At 35.6% G+C, this 23787-nt stretch overlaps 2 protein-coding genes across 4 annotated transcripts in view; one reads left to right on the plus strand and one right to left on the minus strand.

The window, feature by feature from the left end:
* The window catches only part of LOC140162817 (cysteine-rich venom protein TRI1-like), a 120761-nt gene extending 111092 nt beyond the window's left edge, over positions 1-9669 (plus strand). Inside the window, exons 7-12 of the mRNA XM_072186118.1 lie at positions 321-350; positions 1396-1488; positions 5933-6037; positions 7587-7604; positions 8031-8144; positions 9126-9669. Coding sequence (XP_072042219.1) covers positions 321-350; positions 1396-1488; positions 5933-6037; positions 7587-7604; positions 8031-8144; positions 9126-9130 — 365 coding nt within the window. The 3' untranslated portion in view covers positions 9131-9669. The remainder of the gene's footprint in view (positions 1-320; positions 351-1395; positions 1489-5932; positions 6038-7586; positions 7605-8030; positions 8145-9125) is intronic.
* Positions 1-23787, minus strand: part of LOC140162819 (uncharacterized) — a 123720-nt gene that overhangs the window by 84685 nt on the left and 15248 nt on the right. For 2 of the 3 annotated variants that reach the window (XM_072186120.1, XM_072186121.1), the window contains 2 exons: positions 23701-23782; positions 22342-22829 (listed from right to left, as the gene is read on the minus strand). In XM_072186120.1, coding sequence (XP_072042221.1) covers positions 22342-22786 — 445 coding nt within the window. In that variant the 5' untranslated portion in view covers positions 22787-22829; positions 23701-23782. Of the gene's footprint in view, positions 1-14807; positions 19499-22332; positions 22830-23700; positions 23783-23787 lie in introns of those variants that run through there. The other variant, XM_072186122.1, reaches the window with a different exon arrangement.

The raw sequence follows: 23787 nt of genomic DNA on the forward strand, positions 1-23787 counted from the left end.
AAAAAAAAAAAAGTAAGTAGATGTCAATCAATTTTAATATCAGTGATGTTGCCTAAGGTTAAGGTTACCTTACGACGTAAGGTGTTGTCGAAGAGAGGGGGGTTATGGGGCAGTTTGCTATGATGCTATGCGCTCAACTGTGTAGAGACAACTGTAACTTTGCTTCTAACACTGCCCCTCTTTTTTGTTAGTCTTTATCATCGCCTTCCAAGGAACGCATTTAACAAATCTAACTATGCCTATTGTGTACACAGTATACTGAACGTATTTCAATTAAATAAAATTACATTGTATTTTCACTTACTTTGTGTACATTTCAGGAGATTGTAAAAAAGACGGCATCACATGCGGTAAGAATGATAGAAATTGTGATTTTACATAAATTAACTACTTTTATAAAAAGAGAAATGTACACGCTTATGCTTTCACATTAGGGGATTAGGTAGCATATACACCAATTCACGAGAAGCGTTTACTGTACATGTATTTGGCCCTCTATTGACGGAACCACAGCTGTGTATTGTGTACAATTATTCTGTATAGAACACTAACAAGTAATTGATGCAACCTCCGACTCTGGGACACCGCAGTTTTACGTCGGGGACACCGCAGTAATGGCCTAGTCGGAACGGGGCTATCGTGCGCCTTAGGAAATCAACTTCTAGATCAGAAAAATGCGTAGACAATGATAAGCTATGTTAACAAATTAAAAAGATGAACCTCGAGGTCAACACGGGTCAAATTTCACACAACAGGGTTCAAATTTCTAAATTGTTCAAATGTTGTCAAAACCACGCCAAAGTATTCTTATGGGTTTTTGGGGGTGGTCATGTTGTTTTGGCCACAGAATGGTCAAAACCGAAAGTGATCCGATTTCAATGATAATGGTCATCTTTGTCATGTAAAATGAACTCAAATAAGGAATATGAGCAAGGTTTTTAAGTCAAGTCAACACATACATAAATGACAGCCAGTGAAAAAATTTCACTGACTATCCAGTGAAATTTTTTCACTGGCTGTCATTTATGTATGTGTTGACTTGACTTAAAAACCTTGCTCATATTTAATTTACCACATAGATTAAACTTTATTTCTCTGTCTCAAATAAGGAATAGTTCTCACCATCTAGGCTGTTTCGTAACATCATAAAATAGGTTGTGGTCAATAGGCCCTGTAGGCAGAAATGGGGCTAATCTTTATTGATTTCAGCAATAACAAAACCTTTTAGATAGTGCAAACTATTCCTTATTCAACGTCATCGGCAATTGAAGACGCAGTTGTACCGACAAAACGTCCTTGACTATATTATGGCTGAACTATAATATTTCTACCTTTGTCAGATGGAGTAGCTTTAGAGTGTACCTAATCAAGTCTGTTCTTAATGCTTCTTCTCAGATTGTCCCAATAAGTGTCAGCATGATGGAACTCCGAATGCCAATGAATGCACATGTTCTTGTCAGAACGGATGGTTGGGAACATCTTGTCAAAGTAAGTAGGCTTATCTTGCTTATAGAGTACTTTTAAAATTACCTCATTACCTTACAGGAGACTGTAAAAATAATGTTGAAACACGGTTATTTGATGACATTATAACGGAGTCATTTTTAAAGAAAAGTTGAACAACGATGACGCTATTTATCTTAAATCTTGTTTGCATCTTTGCAAGGGGAAGACACATGTTTAAAGGTTTTAGAACATCAGCAAAAAGAATACAACTTTTTATCATAAAGTGTAACTCATATTTACCTCTAATTTAAACTATGAAATATATGTAAATAGCGCTTTCAACTTGCACACATAAAAAATTACCAAAATAAAGCAGGAAAATAGTAATGATTTGATATAGAAACGAAAATTTATGTTAAAATTGCTAAAAAATATAATTATAATTATGTGTACATAAGTATGATAGCTATTGGTATTACTCAGGTCTACAATTGAACATTATATAATGTTTTGTTAGAAATATTAATAAATGATGATAATAATAATAATCTAAGTATTCATAATCATGAGCACTCGAACGATGCATATATATCCGGGTATAGATGTATTGACCTAAGGCGTCACGTTCTTCATATAGGGCAAAATAATACAGTGTCTATGGCAGACCATATTTTTAAAGGTGAACCTCATTGAAAATAAAGTTATATATCAATGGAAAGCTTATGATATCAGGATATTAAAAATAATTTTTTTTGATGGCAAATAAAGCTGAAAAATTAAAAAAATGAATGAATTTTTGGTCTTTTTAAGGCGCCCAAAAAGCACCCAAATCAATCGTCTTTGACCTTGAGAATGCTCGTGACGTAAGCTCAGGGTTCGCAGTCACGTGATCCTACTCGGAAACACGTAAACAAGACTTGCTTCCTGTACTTTGCAAGCTGCCCGGCAAGTCTGATTTTCACAATAAAGCTTGAAATGAGAAGAATCTTCAAGTTGCTGATTCCTTCTATATATTAGAAATAATAGAATTATTGTCAACACGAAAATGTTCCGTAAATTTTTGACAAAATCAGTCAGGCTGGCTGGGTATAACTGGGTAATTGAGTTTGAATTTCGCGCTGGGATCAATTCCATGCGCAAATGATTGCTGCTACCGTATACCGTTCATGTCATGGACTGAATAAACATGATCGAATAACAAATTAAATAACTTGTTTGTGACATTCCTATTCTTGATTCATTTTAAAATATCTGATTTTTAAAAATATCGTCTTGTAGTAATCAAAAAATTAATAAAAAAAAACCGCCGATTTCATCAAATCCAGCCCATAAAGGTTTTCATATTTAGCGCATTGCGGTAATACATTCTCCCGGTACATTCTTTCCACACAATCCCCGACACAATCACGATTGAAAGAAACAGATACTTTATTATAAAATAAATACAATTTAGGGTTAGTAGACCGTTATTTGATGGAAATCTGAAATCTGAATAAAATTAAAATATTGTCACTTGTGTCACGATTCTTTTAATGATACTACAATCAGTGTACTGAAAAAGTGAAACATTCATGTTTTATGGATTACCGAACACGATGCGTAAATTGCTGCTTTTATGCTGAAGAAATTACAGGCAGCCGCGCCGATCAAGGTGGGCAAACACAGCGACTCGCTTCGTCTCTCCGGTAGCACAAGTTTGCGCCGTGTTTCAGCAGATTTGATCAATCGTTCCCTTATATTTGGAACATTTACAGGAATAAATTTTGCTAATGAAGTAGCAATAAGTTGGAAATATCAGAATGTGAATATCAAATCGGTCATTTTGTCTGCAAGTACAGTACGTAGTCGTACAGTCGCGGATACGGAACACTCGGCGACTGAGACTCAGTCATAGTCAGTGACTGAGTTCACCCCGCCCCGTATGTATCTACGAGTTCGCCTATCATACATGACCGGTTGTAAAGTTAAGAAATAATTAAAAAATCCCGTACATGTACCTTATTCTATTCCTTCGTTTTCTCAACTTGGTGTGACGATCTGAACTGGTATACTAGCAGTTATTTTTTGCAATCTGTTTTCATTCCGGTTCTTCGGCGAATCTTCGCTCTTCGTGCTTTACTGTAATATTCCCTGCATATCGTGGATGGCCGGGCCTATCCCAAATCACCCCGGCCAGCACTTTTCCCATTTGTTAATCCACACACTTTATTCAGGAACTTCATTCTTGATTTGATCATGATGTTTCCTTCATGTTATTCTTATTTTATTAAAGATATTTTTCATGTAAAGTAAGTTGACAATGACTGAGTTCGTGCATTGGCCCGATGCATGCCACAGTAATGCATGGACATTGTGTTTACAATCAAACCCGGAAGTAACTGTGTGTCCCCGTGCTGACGTCATCATCGAAAGCGCCCAATTTGAACGATTTCGTTTTGTAATTTAGGGGGGGTGCCAATATCCAATCTTTGCATGGAGATTATGTCTATCCTGGTGCGTTAGGCAAATAAAAAATATTCTTTTCTGCTTCCTGGCATCATAAGCTTTCCATTGATATATAACTTTATTTTCAATGAGGTTCACCTTTAACAACTGAAAGAGGGTGTACCAAATGTAAACACTTGTCAACTCAGGCGGTACAGGACACGCGTCACGTGACGTACGAGGCTGACGAAACTACTATACTAAAAAATAGACGTATATCGTATATCACTTCCAATTCAAAAGCAACACACTTTCTTACAGTCAGTGGAGCTCGTGGTCTAACTCCAACGGTTTGGAATAACATAATTTTGTTTGAAAACACATAACACATTTCGAATTGTCTGTAAATACTTCATGATTGTTTATTAATCCAATTGCGACGCTAATAATGGTTACTGTTGGCGCTCACGTCATAGGATACAAACTCCCGGAAATGTATCCGTATTGTTTTTCCATCAGCACTAGTTTGCCTATTTGTTTGTTTGCATAAGCTTTTAGCTACTCAGCCTATTTGCGCCAATATCTATACCGGTACATTGTACTTCCAATAATATTCAAAACGGAAATTGGTCTTAGAAAGTCCGGTTTTAGAAGTAGGGTGACACCGGAGAAACCGGAGAAAACGTACAGCAGCGAGTATGGCCTTGAATTTGACCAAATTGTACATACAAGTTGTCGGGAGCGGCAGGGTCTTGGTACCTTCGTGGTGCAAAGCTGAGCAGAATTGTTAATTTAATAAATTTCTAGAAGATAATTCTATGGTGTCAAAACTGGTTTCACATTATGAAAGTATCATGGAGCGTGAAAAAACTGTTTGTGGTGCAGAAACACTGCACAGCGTCATCATCCCTATATCTTCGTGTCAAAAGTTGCCGTGATAGTACGGCGAATCCATTCGTTCTTCAAAAGCTACGCATAGCGATTTTGTTCGAGGTAAAGCCGAGCGACTCGGGCTATAAAGCATATCACTCACACAATATGAGATAACGCAGCGTTTCCATTCATACACGTTTATACGATCTGCGCATGCTCAGTACCCCATATGGCGTTGCCATTTACAAGAAAATCCGATTTGTAGTCAGGTAAAACGCAGGTTTTGTTTTCAATACACTCAGCTACGATTGCTGTTTTCTTTATAAACATATATTTAACTGCATTTTCACCGTAAGGTTTTTAAATCATACGTTAATAATGTGATATATTCAACTGTTTGAGAATAATCATATCAATAGAAGATGACACCGCCATGCATAGCCCATTCAGCTCAAACATGCACCATCAACATTCCATTGTCATTAGGCCTATGGGCTAGGAATAAATACCAGAAATATTTTAACCTGCAACATCCTATGAATTAAATTATCGTCAAGTGGCGGTCTTTTCAAATCATAAGCTCTTGTATGTAGTGTATGAATTAAACTTTGTGTGGTATAAATTATATGGGACATAATAGACACAGTGTGAGAGTGCAAGTTCAATTATCCCGGTCAATAGGATTATGACTCTTTTCATTAAATGGAATTGGAAGATATCTCTAGAGTTGAATTTTATTTTATTAATTCAGTTTATTTGTAATCCAGCGCAGGATTTCCACGTGATTCCGTCTGTAAAAATGTAATTATTGAGCTGAGGGTGATGCTGTGCACTGTGCTCCAGATGCGGATTTCAGAACACGATATAGGTATATATTGCTCCAGGAGCATTACAACTTTAGATCTCCAGGAGCACCTTGTGTTGACTTTAACTACATTTCGCACAGATATATGATTAAGGCCCCACAGGCGTGATATAAGGTTAAACGGTAGCGCACTACTTAAAAAATGCAACAATTAGCCTTTTCGAAGCATGGCGTACACAATAGGAAGGCAGTATTCAATATGGGTAATACCCGCCAAATACAAAAGCCTTTACCCATTTTGTGCAGCGCCATCCTATTGTGTCCGTCATACCTCTTAAAGGCTAATAATAAGTGTTTCTAATCTTTCTTGTTATTTTATTGCAGAGGAATGCATAGATGAAGCAGGCTATGAATATTGTGAACGAGGCTACGACTGCGACAGTTACGACTTAGTTGCTAAACATTGTCCAGCTATGTGTGGTGATTGCGGTAAGAAAATATATTACTCCCATTTGTTTTAAAAACAGCTTGGAATACATTTTTAGAATAGTTGGCAGGATTTTCATCCCAGTACTAGTATATCATTGAAAGCTACGATCAAACGTATATGTAAGCATGTGCGCGTGCGAACGAAGACTTAAGGGCTGTTTCTTTGTCCTATATACGGGTCGCGCGGATAGCTTATTGTGAAAATACGAATATCGCGCGATTTCAGCAGAGCACAAGAACTATATTAATAATAGAGGAGATCAATGCTGCATTAATGATCACAGTATCACTGCTTAAAAGTCTAATGTCTCTGTCACACTTAGACGGACCGAAATCAAAGAAATTAATGTTGGCACACTCTGGCATAATAACTATAAATCGCTGCCCCTCTCCCCCAATTCAATGTTGATGAAAGTAATTTTGACATTGGGCTCTTCAGTCCCCCCAACATTGGTTGAGGGGGAATGGGGATGGAAGGGGAAAGGGGAAGGTTTGTACTTCTCATCAAACAGAGTTATACTAATTTCACTGAAATGATTATTTACTACCATTTTACATTGACTTTCCAGAATATTTTATGTATAAACCAATGGAGTAAAATATTGGAACAAGTGAAAATCAATGTCTTATGTCAAAATGCACAACTTTTAATAAATATCAAGGATTATTTAACGTCGCTTTCATGCCCGTGGGAATTTCTGTTTTGTCAAGTCGTTTTCTACATTGGTTTCAGTTGGGGAGTCTGAGGGCACCGTGGCTCGGTGGTTACGGCCTTGGACTCATAATCTGAGAGCTTGCTTTACGTGCGTAGGTTAGAGTCCCCGTCCTGCCACCGTGTTGCGCCCTTGGGCAAGGCGCTTTGTCTCGCTTGCTTCACCCCACCCAGGTGTAATGGGAAGCTGTTAGGGGTAGTCACAGTCGTTGTACTGATGAACTCTGCGCCATTTGTAGGCAGCAAACGTGGTTCCGACATATTCTAATAACGGCGGAATAAATGTAAAGCGCTTTGAGGCTGTTTACGGCATAAAGCGCTATATAAATATCTACATTTATTTTTTTACTTATTTTATTTTACCACAGGCCCAAAACTTGCGAATCCTGGGCACGTATCTATTTTAACCACTGCAAGCTTTTGTTAAAAATTATATTACGTTTATTGTCAGTGCCAAGAATTATCCTGGGCATAGGGTACATTTACATGCAAACGGTGGACATGGTGGGCTCGAGAGATACATATGACATGTAGCTCTCTAGTTGAAAGATATATTCATCTACACCGAAATAGAACTTCACTATATTTGAACAGGTTTTGAGAGATAACACAATGGGCACCGTCATAAAATTATAGTAATTTTACACAAAATGTGTAAAGATGAGATCGAATTTGCGAACACTAATAAAGATGGTTAACTCTGTCACGCAAGGACACATGTGCATATGCACATATGTGCATATGGCGTGGACACTGGTGCATGTCGCTAGATATTAAAGTATAAATAGAATAGTCGCGTTTGTTAATGATATTTTGTGCCCGTTTGTTTCATTGCAGTCCCAGCTGGTGGCGATGGTAAGTTTACGTGATATCACGAATGTGGACAATTTTTATTTGCGGAGGGGGCTAAGGCAATAACCTGCAATTGTGCATGCTTTCATACAATCGCAGTCAAAAAGGCAAACTATCTAAATATTCATAATCATGAGCACTGTGATTTTGAGTCCTACATTATGCTTCGACTATATTTATAAATACGTATTTATAAAATACGCACGTGACCCATGGGCAAAATGCGGAAACTAGTGTTCTTTTTTTGACTTATTTTCATTCATAATTTACTAATATCTATATCAGTACATTGTACTTCCAATCATATGCAATAGAAAATTGGTCCAAACTTAACAATCAATAAGATATGTCTGTCACAATAATAAGTGCTTGCAATTTGTTTCAAATGTTTGTTTTAAAGAATAATAAGAATCGGGGTTTTTTTTGCAGGGGAATGCACGGATGAAATCGGCTATAAATATTGTGACCCAATTTACAATTCTTACTGCAAGAGCTACCCCAATTTAATTGCTAAACCTTGTCCAGCTATGTGTGGTGATTGCGGTAAGAAAATATATTACTCCCATCTGTTTTAAAATAGCTTGAAATGTAGGTTTATACAATTTGGCAGGTGTGTCATCCGTATATCCGTATATTATCCATGAAAGCCAAAATCAAACGTTTAGAAGTGGTAAGCATTCTCAAAATATCAAAAGCTATCTTAAGAACTACTGAACCAATAGTAGGCTTGTTTGTACTCATTTTAATGCATTTTTCATGCTGAGTCCAAATATGGTAAATTAAGTCGACACCCGCGTGAAGAGAGTTAACACAATCTTAAAGCTTGTTTGTTTTTGCCTAAATACCGTTAGTTGCATAGCAGAGCTTACGGTAGAGAGCCTCTGCCACTACCCATATTACACGAGCAAATATTACAAGTTGTACTACATCATATCCACAATCGCAATAATGCATTAATGATCACAATCACTATGATGAACGTATCACTGACTAGACCCCGGAGGGGTTATCCCTAGTTGAAGGTGTACGGGGATGTGCCACAGTTTGGGGTACCTTTTCAGCAATTTTGGTATATCAATGGGTGGGCTTTCAGTTGAGACCAATGCGCCTAATTGGGAGCATTTGGGGCAAAGTGCCCCTAAATGGATGGCAAAATCAGCAAAAAGTAGGTATAGAGAAAGTCAGCATCCGAAGGTCTGCGTGGCACATCCCCGTATTTTTTTTCGAAGAACCCCGGGGATTACACTTTAAACACTAAATTGCACAACATGTTCAATACCTAAATACCAGGGTCAAATTCCATAGCTTCATGTGTTTAATTTTTTAACGCAGGTTATCGTTTAAACATATTCAAAACATCTTGTGTATAGGCTAATTTTCTTATTATTTTATGTTAATGTTAGTAACCAGTTATCGAATAGAATATAAAATATGTTTGCTAAAAATAGAGTGTATAGACTAGCTGAAATTGGACTTAATACAGTAGTCAGGTTTGATTGTGGTATGTTTTCATTTCTTATACAGAATGACATTACGATCTATACCAAGGCCACGAAGACTACCAGATATCAAGTTTATGATTAAATATAGTGTAATATTAAAGTTATATATAGTACAATCAGTATGTTACATGTCCCATTATATTCTAGTTTGACAGCTGTAGTTCTCAAATGAAATATTTATTAGTTCCTGGGATGACCAATTTACTATAATACTTGTCAAAACCTGTTGGGACACCTGTGCCAAAAATATATTGTTCTTTGTTTCCGCTATTTTTATTTTGTGATGAAAAGCCTAAATCTTTCCCTTCGCTCCCTAACCTCCCCCTTCCCGGCCAATCAATGTTGGGTGTTGCTAGGCGCGCATGAGCAACATTACATGATTCAACATTGTGGTGGTGGGGAAAAGATTATTCTATTCAAAGTGCCCCCAACACTTTTGACAAGCATTGTAGTTTGCCAGACTATAGTCCACGTAAAACAATAGAGAGGTTGCGAAATGACGTTACTTTAACTTTAACTTTAACGTCTAGAGGATTATAGAGGATTATGTATTCAAAACCAAGGTGGTTTTGAATACATAATCCAAGGCCACGAAGACTACCAGATATCAAGTTTATGATTAAATATAGTGTAATATTAAAGTTATATATAGTACAATCAGTATGTTACATGTCCCATTATATTCTAGTTTGACAGCTGTAGTTCTCAAATGAAATATTTATTAGTTCCTGGGATGACCAATTTACTATAATACTTGTCAAAACCTGTTGGGACACCTGTGCCAAAAATATATTGTTCTTTGTTTCCGCTATTTTTATTTTGTGATGAAAAGCCTAAATCTTTCCCTTCGCTCCCTAACCTCCCCCTTCCCGGCCAATCAATGTTGGGTGTTGCTAGGCGCGCATGAGCAACATTACATGATTCAACATTGTGGTGGTGGGGAAAAAGATTATTCTATTCAAAGTGCCCCAACACTTTTGACAAGCATTGTAGTTTGCCAGACTATAGTCCACGTAAAACAATAGAGAGTTGCGAAATGACGTTACTTTAACTTTAACTTTAACGTCTAGAGGATTATAGAGGATTATGTATTCAAAACCAAGAAGGATTTGAATACATAATCCTCTATAATCCTCTAGACGTTAAAGTTAAAGTTAAAGTAACGTCATTTCGCAACATCTCTAATATTTCATTTTGAACTAACTGCAATATAATTTAGTTTACCACAATGCATTTCGATGAGATCTTTATAACACCATACTAAAAGCCATTAAAAACAAGAACTAAATTATGCCCATATCACAGACCCAACAAACTTTAATTACTTTTTTAAAAAATGATTAATTTACAAATAATAGTAGATCACCCGTGTTTCGCGGTTTTTACATGAATCTTTTTGACCATTGGAGGATTAAGTTGCTGAAGGCATCAGTGGAGTAAGCCCCTCCCCGCAGAGAATAAAAGTACCGTATAACGGTGACTACTTTTACCCACCCCACTCTTGTAGAACTAGACAATGAAAAAGAAGCCACTCATGAGATGTCAATATCATTTTCATCATTATGTAAAAATAATGAAGGTCAATCTATTTTTCCCAGCCAGTAGGATCAGGCAAAGGCTGATTTCAACCATCTTAGCTGTCGCTAAGAACTAAGTCGCTCCTGTGAAGAATATGAAGGCAAATTTACTACATATCTCTGTGGGGCTTTAATTTGGTGGTGTGAGATCTGAAATTACAACAAACTTTGTTATAATAATGATGTTGATGTTACACTGAAATACACCTTATTCATTACAAACTTTGGAGAATATATATCACATTTGAAGCGTTCTAATGGATTTCTGCTTTTGCAGAGTAGTGTATGATGGTTGAATGAATTATTACTCCTCTTTCATCTAAAAACATTGGTAAAATAAGTCAAATTGTGTAAGGGATTTGTAACGTAATGCTTTGTTTTATTTTGATGATCGCGATCTTCAAAGGTGATGGTGTATATTAATAAAATCAGCAAGATTAATAACTGGTGCATATTGTTGTAATCGGTTTTGTGTGTGATTTTCATTTATTAATATTATGACGTCATCAAGTAACATGAATCTGTGGTCACTGACATTGATTCTATAATACATCCAACTGATGGGTAATCATAGGGGCGTAACCAGCGATGAGTGACAGGCACTTACTCCCGGGGGGGTCACTCCCATTGTGGCCTGTACACCATCCGCGATAATGAAAACGCGTAAAAAGGTGGGTAAGCACGATACGTGCGTAACGCATTTAGGGTGTCAAAAACATGAAATATTGGAAAAAGGGTAGCAAAATTGCAATTGCTAATACGCGGAAATGAAATTTAGGGTATGAAATTTGATGCAAGGAAAAAAATGCATGTTTAGGGTGTGAAAACACCTGTTTAGGGTATTGTTTTAGCCAAGGGTTAAATCCTTGTTTAGGGTGCTCTTGTTGATTATCGCGGATGGTGTACAGGCCACAATGGGAGTGACCCCCCGGGCACTTACTGCCCCTCATATTTCCCTTCACAACTGAGACAAGAATACCAAAAGAGATCGGAAGCATCGGCGAAAGCTATTGTGAACAACTGAACTGTGTCAACTCACGTCTGATTAGCGTGGGCTAGAGACAAAATATATGTAGTAAAGATTTTTACAAACTTTGAGGTCTGATCTGTGTTACCGACACATTCATATTTTATATCATTTAAGTTTTTCATATTTTGATGTTAAAATAAACAATTTGTAGCTAAAATGTAGAATGTGGAAAAATGACTGTAATATCAAAATTTAACAAAAATGTAACAAACTTGTGCTTCAAACTACATATTATTGAGACCTACATCATGATTTTTAACCATGCATTAATGAAATAATTTTTGTATTAATTTGTATTTTTTTAAACCAAAAATGTCACTGCTGTATGCCTAACCGGATGTTGCACACAGCTATGAATGGGCTCAGGCTGTATATGCTTTCGATCTCTCTTACCTTATTTATCTTCAGTGATCGTCCTTCGGTCTGTACGAGGCAACAATACCAAACGAAATGAAACATAAAGATATGAACATTTGTGACGTGTCATGTCAAAAGGAGACACTTTTGGGCAGGTTATCAATTTTGAGGTTTTAACATATCTTAAATATAGAGATATTTTGCTCCACAACACCGTTTCCCCAATGAAATCGGACATTCCTAAGCGAAGATATTGAGTTTGTAAGTTATGGTATTATAAAATTGGAAATTGAGATATCACCCTTTGAAAATATCATTGACAATGTTGAGAGGAGGAATTACCTTGAAAAATGTCTCAAAAAATACAAGATGCCAGTTATATTTCGATCTGAAACTATCAGACAACATTTTTAACATTAATAATATCAAAAATTCGAAACAAACCCAAATTGTGAAAAAATCACCCCGGGCAGATTTTTGGCTATTTCTCCATTTACGATCCTGCCCAAAAGTGTCTCCTTTTGACATGACACGTCACATTTATTAAATAAGGTTTTGTTTTTTGCCACCTGTTTATACGGCTTGAGTAACAAGGTAACGTCATATATGATGTTGCACCGACCATTAGGTAGACTGTCCCACAGTCTCGGTTCCATCTCTGGGTAAATAATTATTATTTTAATTATTTATTATTATTTATTATTAATTAGAGCTAAAACTACCTTCTGCTTCACTCCAAAGATTAAAACCAACACACCACTAAAGCAACAAAGTTATAGTGCTCCTGGAGCACTGTGCGTCGAAGAAAACTCAATTAATCTACAAACCAACTTGTTTATTTTTTTATTAATAGCTCTCCTAATCCAAGACTGTTCCTAGATATTTATATCTAGTTTTAAAATAAATAAAAGATTTTACCCCACTGATTAAGAAGTTACTTTGTATGCGGCCCAATAGTTTTCATAATTCCGGAGTTAAGACCAACCTTAAACCCAGCACATACCTTTAAACCCCAAAATGTACCCTTCAACCCCAACTTGTGCCCTGCAATCCCAACATAAACTCTTAAACCTTTTAAACCCCAACCCAACATAAGTTCCATCAAATCCCATTTGATATATGTCTACATATAGGTCTAACTTCAACATATATAAATCCAACATGTATCCTTAAACCCTAACACTACCCTATAAACGTACACCAACATATACACTACATATAAATCGCAACACCCGTACCTGCACCCTTTAATAAATTCCAATATCAGTTCAGGGGCACTCGTAATAACCGGACGTCTCTGATTTCAAAGACGGGTCAGTGATTTCACATACGGGGTCTGTGATATCACATACGTCGAGCTTTGTTGACAGTTCGGCACTAGATGCAGCACATCGGAACGAAGCTGAGTGTATTACAATAAGCTTTCCTATGTTTAGCAAATATCTACCTGTGCAAAAATTATATCTATCTGTGCAAATTCTGATAAATGGTCCCAGAACACACTTAGATTGCAATGGCTAAAATCAAATGTTTTGAGATAAAAAAAAATCCCAATTTTACTATCCAATTCATGAATTGGATAGTAAAATTAGCAGGCACTCAACATGCTCAACTTGGGTTAGCCACAACCCTGATAAGGCCTATACACAAAACTATTGCCACTGCGCTGGGACGTTCATCAAAATTACTTATATCGTTTGCGACTGGGTTTTGAAACTAGGGAGTATGTGATTTATGAGACGTCTCTGAAATATGATACTGTAAGGTGACATGACGCTTCAAGAGTATTTGATATCAGAGACGTCTTTGAATTAGCAGTGCCCCCGAACTGATATGCGACGCGTACAGCAACAATACGTTAGATATTATGGTAAACCTGCCGAAATCCCGGGATTTTGGCAGTCCCGTGATTTCGGCAGCTGGCAAAATCCCGGGATTTTGCAAGAAATTTCTGCCGAAATCCCGAGATTCCGGCAATCCCGTGATTTCGGCGCAACAGAAAAGGATCATGAACAGAATGGCTGTTGGTGGTACCTCATGTTTTCGCATCGACTGTGACCTTTAGTCCTCGACATTGCCCTTATGAACTCACATCCTCCTGTATAAATAAACCAATCGCCATAATACGGTATAGCTCACACGGACATCGTTTCCATTCAACTTGCGACAAAGTAACAAAGTTGTCCCGAATATTGTAAATGTTTTACTGAAGAAGTGCAAATGACTGATTTTGACAAATTGGTCTATAATGTTGCCTCGAAGGTGTTATTTGCATGTATTGCAATATGTCAGGATATCTTACAAAGTTGATTGTTTTTTGAAATAATGGAAAAATCAATGGCACTCAGACACTTTAAGATAATTTTTTGAAAATCGAAAATGTATGTTTCTAGAAATTGTATTTCTGAGGTAATGATATTAGAGTTGAATTCTTGGAAGTTTGACCTGCTACGATTTGGAAGAGAAATCGCTCAGAAGCAAATCCATGAAATCACTTGTTGAAAAAAAAGTTCATTACACTCCCAGTGATAATCTTTTAAGGCTATGAAGATAGCAATGAAAATATTATAATCTGTAAACTTTCCCCTTTAAATAGGCACAATAACTTTCCTTGATCCGATGATCATTTGTAGGACACAATGTACAAGTCTTTAATGTCTTAATTCATGTTCCAAAATGTTTTAAATTATAAATTCATATCATAAGTTACTTATTAAATTAAACACACTTCAAAATAATATTTGTTCCAGATACATTGAACTTTTAATTGCAATTTCAAATACTAATAAAACTCAAGGTAAGCTTTCCAAAATACCACTAAAGAAGATTATTTTATAAATTAAATCTAATACTGGAAACATTAGACTTCGTCAGGCATCTGATTGATGATGTTGTGACGTCAGATGTGATAACGTCAAACGGCGAGAAATGTCTCGTAATTAACAATGATTGACGCCTGGTCCCATGCGTGTGACAACTGGAAGCGGTGTCACCCTTTCCTGTTAATGGCGGGCTCCTCCACTCTCTCCCATATGGATTCTCTCCTCCTTATCTGCCGTCACAACATCATCAATCAGATGCCGAAGTCCGATGTATTCGGACGCAACGTAGCAAAGTGAGTTGCAAATTATTTTCAGTTCCAGTATTAGATTTAATTTACAAAAATAATGTTTTGAACTACTGGATGAATAATCTACACCAAGATACCACTTAAGAGGGTAAATGCGAATAAAACAGTATGCGTTATTTAACCCGAGAACTACAAATGCGGCTGGGGGCGGTGGTTATGTGGACCCCCTAAGATTTTTTTTTATCCGTCATAAAAAACGCACGCATTTAAGCCCAAACGACCAAAGCTGATCGTAGATCCATCCTTTGCGCTCATTTTAGTGATAACCATAGGGGGGGGGGGATGAGGTCCTAATGATTTTCATTTGACTTTTGTTACGTGAAAATTGTCATTTCCTTTTATATTTAGGAGAAAATTCGGTGAAAATCGCATTTTTGTAGAAATATAACGGTATATGACGTTTATAATTGAAAATTGGGGGCCCCTACGTAATCCGTGTTACAAAATATGGCTCAGTAGTTCTAGGGTTAATGGAATTATTAGTGCTTTGCCGAACCAGAAGACCCCAAACTAGACCCCTAAAATGCATCAAATATCAATTTTTTTCTGCAATTTTGGAACAGGGGCATACATAAGTGGCAAACCGGAAAGCAGTTGATAAAGTCAGATATAAATAGTTAGGATCACTTCAACGGTAACGGTAGGACGTTGGACTCATTTTACTAGATTTAAAACTTTGAGAATCACACAGATCTTTATCAGTAACATCAATCAAATGTTACCATTTCATTACTTTTCAAATTCTTCATTTTATGTGCAGAAATGAATATTAATGAGGTTGGTAGCAAAAGCAGGCGTTGAGTTTTGAAGCTTGTTGTTTTGCACCACCGACAAACATGATGAAAATGATTACCCCAAAACCGGCAAACATGATGAAAATAATTACCCCAAAACCACCAAAAGTCATCGAAAAAAATGTCATGGCTTATATTCTCCTGATACAAGAAAATATACCGCATTCGTTATGAAAAGACCGAACTCGCCTTCGGCTCATTCGGCATGTTCATGACTCACGAAGTATATTCTCGTATCACACTAAAATTCATCCGATTCAATATTATAAATTGTTGTTTGGTACTAATGTAGACAGTCAGCTACCTGCACAACCGATTCTTTTGTTCTGCAAGGCTCACTCAGTCATTTAATGAGGCAATACAAACGATCGAAATTGGTGTTGAAATGAGCAAAATTTTGAGTTACACCTTTTCAGTGTAAAATTTTTTTCTCAGCCAAATGAAAAGCAATAATTTTCATTTTTTCAGTAAATGGCTGGAAAAACTATAATGCTTGATACTGATTTTTTTTTTTTTTTAATCCTGGTGTTAAACTTAGGCCTGAAATTCAGTCATTTAGTGTAAGATATTCGATTTTTATAGGCTTCAGCTCGGCCCGCGAGCTTTTTCTTGATCAACCTTTTAGCTTTTCAAAGTAATATAGTTCGCTAATGAAGGATTTTCCCCAACTTTCTAAAGCACATCACCGTGAGCTATATATCATAGTTTTGTCAGAATTTCCGTTTTGATTTCACCATCTTTCACTGTCGGCTGAAAAAATTTCTAAATCAACACGTGAAATCTAAAGGCTAGTACTAGCATTGTAGATCGATATCCCTGGGTTTAATAGGAATACCGGCATGGCTATAGTGTTGCCAGAACTTCAATATAGCAAAGAAATTCCCAGACCTATAGCGCTCCTACTGATCATGTTTAACCAGAACACCCAATTGGGGATTTAATCGCTGGTCGGGCAATTTGCTTTCAATGAAAAATTGACCTGGATAACAACAAAGGAAATATCGACTATTTCTGGTGGTTGCTCTCGAGATAAAAGTACTCACCATTGCCTACTTTTACTTAGTTTGACATTTTCGGAGACTGAATGGAAAAAGGGTAAAACAAAAACGGAAATTCTGACAAAACTATAACATATAGACCCACACGATGTGCTTTACAGAGGTGGGAAATATCTTTCTTTAGCAAACTATGTTAGTTTGAGACGCTAAAACATGAATTCCGTAAAAAGCTCGCAGGCGAATTCAAGGCCTATAAAAATCAAAAATATCACACTAAAAGACACAATTTGATGCTTAATTTTAACACCAGGATTTTAAAAAAATGTATATCCAAGCACCAAGTTTTTAACTGACATTACTGAAGAAAAAAAAAATATTGCTTTATATTTGACCGAGAAAATTAATTTCATAGCAAAAAGGTGTATCTCTGAATTGTGCTGATTTTTACATGTATCGATCGACTTTTAGCGCGACTAAGCATTTCTAAAGAATTGGTTGTCCAGGCGGCAGACTGTAGAGCTATAATATGAGTCTCCTCATTCCTCCACGTAATGTCGCTATGAACGCACCCTTGCAAAATTGGGTAATTTTGGTTACGTACAAAAGTATAGACATTTAAACCTTTTCTGTAAAACGTTGTGTGTTTACTGGGCACCAACCTCCCCTATTATGGTCTGTCCTACCCCCGCGTAAGGTGCTGGGGTCCTGGGGCTGGGGTGATAATTTGTTTTCACTAAAATGAGCACAAGTCGTTGGGGAGTAAAGAAAAGACGCGCATTTTGATAACAGATAAAAAAACCTTTGGGGTGGTACCCGCTTCGTAGTTCTATAGTTAGTACTAAATAAACTTACATAAACTTACGAGTGAAATGTGTTTTCCTTTGAATCTATATAAACTTAACGAATGAAATGTGCTTTCTTTTGAATACTAAATACAATTTATGAATAAATGTGCTTTCGTTTGGTACTAAATTGAATGGATGAAATGTGCTTTTCTTTGATAACTTTTCGACTTAAAAGTGCTCGCTTAGTAAATAATCTATACGAATGAACTGTGCTTTCCGTTTATATTAAACTTTAATAGTAAAATATGCTTTACTTTGATACTGATTAAAATTTATAAAGGAAATATGGTGTACTATGATACTAAAATAAGTTTTACGAATTTGTTTTCCTTTGATAATAAATACATTTTCGCAGTACATTCGAATACAATGTATTTTCTTTTCAAACTAAATGAACAAATGAAATATGATTTTCTTTGACATTAAATGAACTCTAGGAGTGAAATGTGCTTTACATTTTTAGAGTAAACCGTGCTTTCCTGTGATATCGAATACAATTTACGAATGGAATATGATTTCTTTTGACACTAATTAAACTTAAAAGTGAATATGTTTGTTTTTCATAGTACTAAATCAACATTTAAAAGTGAAATGTCCTTTCCTATGATAATAATTATATACATAAACTTGAATAAACTTAGAGTATTAAAACAGCACAAAAACCATTTTTAATTGTTAAAGACTACAAGCCACAATTTGAGATACGAAAGAGCCTAAAGCTGAAATAGCTATACAAGACCTCACTTAGCAAATTATTATGCACACTCATGATGCACAACTAGATAATAGGCCCCAAAACATGTTTGATTGGCGTAGCATAAAATACTAGGATATGAAGGGTTTTTTTGTTTTGTTTTTTGGTAAAAGACTTCTAAATTATTACCTGTTTTTGAAACAGTGATACACGCTGCATATCATAAGATGGTTGAAATGCATATTTTATTATAACTTCTTTGTACTTCAAATGGTCATAACTTCTTGTGTGACATTATATAGCATTTATTACCACAGTGTATCAAGTTTTTACATTGTTTTCTTCCCTAAAATAATAAATAAAAACAATATTTGGGGTCGGCCACATATGTAGGATATGATTACGCCAATCAAGCAGTTGTTTCATTGCCTACTTTACGTCACTTTTCTTGAACTTGTTGAAAGGTTAGACATGTCTGCAATGTGCAGGGCTATTGACACATAAATCATGAGGTATCAGAATATGCAGTGTTTAATTGGGCTTATTTTTTGAAATTTTAGTCCTAAAATGTGCATTAGAGAATCAATTTGGAGAAAACCTTCTGATAATTACAAACATTCGCTGAGCAGCAAGACCTTCCCTCTAAGCTTTTAATCCGATAAGCTGATTATCTTTTTGTTTTCATGAATTGGAAGACATTCTTTGATGTATTATTGAGCTCAATCATCTGAAATTACTGGAGCGTGAGCCACCCAGGCTGGTGGCTCAGCGTAGTATTTTATTAACAGAAGGTTTTCTCCAAATTCGTTTCCTAATGGAAATAGGCTTTGATATAAAGTGGTGTTCCCAACAAAAGAAGGTTAGTATCTTTTTGTGATGTGATAATTGCTGCTTATTTATTGTAATCAGACGACGGCGCTTTGGTAGATGATGTACGATCCGACTACTTCTTGTTCATATCTTCATCGAGCTATAATTAAAAGAAACATTATAAAATATTAAGAATTTCATTTTCTATAATTCTTGTATAACGATATCAAAAAAAACCACAAAAAAAACCAGTAGATATAACTGAAGACCGAATAAAAAAGACTAGTTTGTGTCTGACGGCATGGTAAACTTGGTAAAGGCGCGACGTTATTACTTGTTGAACTGCGCAGTACAGCATTTTTGGTCTTCTGTCTTCAACTATAAATAGGTAAGAAAGAATTCCTGTTCCACATGATTGAAGATTTTGTATTCGCTCATACTGTTTCATTTTGTCTCTTGCCGTAATGAAAATATTTGTACTGTAAATGAATACAGTAATATATAGGCTTTGAAATAGTGTGTTTCTTTGGTATTTCATTAAAAATAGTTTCATGTACAGATTTCCGGCCACCAAAAGTGGAACCGAGTGTAAGAAACACATAGAACATACCAATCTGTCCTTAGTACGTATAGGTAAGCATCTCAAGCATGAATATTATACTGAAAAGCTTTGATATGATATATTTGCTAGTTGTGGACGTAAGTTTACTGAGATACGTTTTGAACCTTTAATATCATTTTGACCAATTCAACATTATGACATGAAACAGTGTGATTTTATTATAAATGTTTGTAATTTACACGTGTAAATTACTCTATATCTAAGATGACCAAATTTTTAATTAATCTTATACAAAATGGTGATAATTCACGTTATACGCATCGTTCGTTAAGTTTGTCATTGTACGGCGTCATTAAGGGCTGGGGTATGAACGTTTGGACGGTATTTATTTTGGGACATTAGAGCACATCAGACTTATCGAATTGCATTCAGAATACGAAGAATGTCATTCTGATATCAAATAATTTTGATTTTTTGAAATTCGCAATTTAATACACATTTTATGGCAAATCATTAAAATTGATATTTTTGATATTTAACAGTACTTGAAGTAAACTTGATCAATCTGATGATTTATACTTAAAGTGTATGTAGGTGGGGTGAAAAGCCGACGATCAATTGAAAATTTTGACCTTTCGTATTGAAGATATGGATTTTTTTCCCAAAACACCAAAAAAAATTAGGTCTTTTGGGGAAAAAATCCATATCTTCAATATGAAAGGTCAAAATTTTCAATTGACCGTCGGCTTTTCCTCCCTGCTACATACACTTTAAGAATATATCATTAGATTTATATAATTTACTTCGAGGACTGTTATATATCAAAAGATTGAAAAATATCAAATTTTTATAATTTGTCATAAAATTTGTATTATATTGTAATTTTCAAAAAATGAAAATTATTTGATATCAGAAAGACATGCTTCGTATTCAGAATGCAATTCGATAGGTCTGAGATGCTCTCATGTCCAGCAAAAAATACTGTCGAAACGCAATAAACGCTCATTTTAGGTCCCTTAATTGAGAGTTGTCACGCTTTATTGAACGGTGAAACTAAACCAAATATCAGGAAATTACAGAAAAAGAGCGGAAAGTTACATGTACAATCATAAAGTCCCATTCACCCAGCAAACACATAACGTTTTCGACATCATTCGCAAAAGGTTGTCAGAAAACGTTTAAATGTCGGGTTATATAAAGGGTATATTAAGAGTATAAAACGTTTTCATAACCTTAAAAACATTTTTGATAATCTACTGCTCAGCAAACAAAAATGTTTTACAGAAAACGTTTAAATGTCGGGTTATATAAATGGTATAAAAACGTTTTAATAACAATCCAAAAAAACATTCTTGAAAACTTGATACAAAACTTTCTAAACAGAATGTTATTATAAAGATGAAAAAATATTTTACGAAAAATGTTTGCCCAAAATATTTGCAATAACGTTTTAAAAACGTTTTCATGACCTTTATATAACCCGACATTTAAATGTTATTAAACGGTTTTGAAAAAAAAAACATTTTAAGAACATTTCTGTGTTTGCTGGGTTCAAATATTTCAACATATTATATTTACGTATTGTTGAAATCCAACACAACAAGGTGCTAATTGACAATTCTTCTTCCCCCTGCTTGAACGTTGAATGGAGGCATATATGTACACCGGATGACCATGGCCAGGGATTTACATGTGACTGCGCAACAGAATTCATTGGATCAACCTGCTTATTTTGCCAATGATTTTAATTTCTCTAATTTGTTTGTTTGTTTTCATTCCTCAGTTGATCCCTGTAATCCACCCTGCGAGGATGGAAGCACGTGTCTACCGACTGAATATGGATACCAATGTGTGGGTAAGTATGTAAAAGTATGTACACCCCACCCATATTGCATACACCCACCAAAGTATACCATGCCCACGCACACACATGCAAAAGTTAGTTACCCAGCAAACACAAAACATTTTTTTTTAAAAAGTTATATTTTGGCTTTTGGTTTAGGTAAAAACGTTTTAATAACATTAAAATGTCGGGTTATATTAAGGCCATGATAACGTTTTAAAACGTTTTGTATGAAAACACACTACAACAATATTTTGAACGTACAAAAATGTTTGCAAAAATAGTTTAGGCCTACAATAAAATTTTTTGAAAACATTTCAAAATATTGTTGTAGTGTGTTTTCATACCTACAACAATATTTTGAACGTACAAAATTAAAATGTTTATATAACAGGACGTTGAAAACATTTCAAAATATTGTTTTAAAACGTTTTGTATGAAAACACACTACAACAATATTTTGAACGTACAAAATGTTTGCAAAAATAGTTTACAATAACATTTTTGAAAACATTTCAAAATATTGTTGTAGTGTGTTTTCATACCTACAACAATATTTTGAACGTACAAAAATGTTTGCAAAACTTACCTGTTTCTTCAGAACTAGATCCAGAGCTAGATCCAGAACTAGATCCAGACCTAGATCCAGAGCTAGATCCAGAACCAGAACCAGATTCAGAACCAGATCCAGAACCAGATCCAGAATTAGATCCAGAATTAGATCCAGAACCAGATCCAGAATTAGATCCAGAATTAGATCCAGAACCAGATCCAGAACTAGATCCAGAGCTAGATCCAGAACCAGAACCAGATCCAGATCCAGAACCAGATCCCGAACCAGATCCAGAACCAGAGCTAGATCCAGAACCAGAACCAGATCCAGATCCAGAACCAGATCCCGAACCAGATCCAGAACCAGATCCAGAACCAGAACCAGAACCAGATCCAGAACCAGATCCAGATCCAGATCCTTTTTTCTTAGCCATTACAGAAGTAACAGCTGCTAAAAGTAGTAACAAGACTAAAACTCGTGCGTTGTTCATTTTCGAAATGCCGTTCTGATTCCTCCAAGCTCAATCCTTGTCTCTAAATGTAAAAGAAATGAAACATATTTCTAACAAGTCATCGGAGAACACTATTTAATTAAATACATTTTTGGGATTTTTAGGAACAGACAAATAATTTGACATGCTTTTGAGTGAATTTGTAGCATGTTTAGTATTTGCCCACTGTATGATCATGTCACGGGGTTCAAAAATAGCTTAGCAGACAACATTTTTGAAATAGCAGGCCTACCCGAATTAAACACTTGAGAATGTTCTTGCAAACTTATTGGTTCTTACCCGTGTGATATGGCACGATATCACACACTCTAGCGCGTGCGTGTCGACGCTAACTGACATCCATATTCTAAACATAACGTTTCTAAACACATTCTTGCCTCACTTTCTAAACGTTTTTTGCAGTGTATGACTACCTTTACTAAATCGCACAAGATTAGCTAAATGATATAATTTATGAAATTTTGCTAGACAATAACGGTAACTCTAAATTGATACAAGATTAACTGATATTCAGATTTTGTTGGCTTGTTTCTTGAATAATAGATACCGTGTATTTATACTGCAATGCTCTGCATGCTACCCATAGCTTTGAGATATGTTCCCAAAATATCAAAAGCTATCTTAAGAACCACTGAACCAATACCAGACTTGTTTGTACTCGTTTTAATGCATTTATCATGCTGATTCCAAATATGGTCAAGAAATTTACAATTCTGAAATTTTTGAATTTGAAAAAGAAATTGCATTTGTCGTCTGCAGTCGACACCCGCATGGAGGGAGCTAAAAATCCAACTATGGTTTACCACTCTGCGAGCTAGTAAAGTCTTAAATTACATGTGTATAGAACATGTAGTTTGTTCTTTAAGAACTGTCTACATAAATAACAAACTCACCTGTGGTTATAGATCCGAGTTTCCTTATTCCATATGTACCAGGACTAAATCCAACAAGCACCCTTACTCCGATATGCTATATCTGTA

This window comes from Amphiura filiformis, chromosome 10, assembly GCF_039555335.1.
Source record: "Amphiura filiformis chromosome 10, Afil_fr2py, whole genome shotgun sequence".
Lineage (NCBI taxonomy): Eukaryota > Metazoa > Echinodermata > Ophiuroidea > Amphilepidida > Amphiuridae > Amphiura > Amphiura filiformis.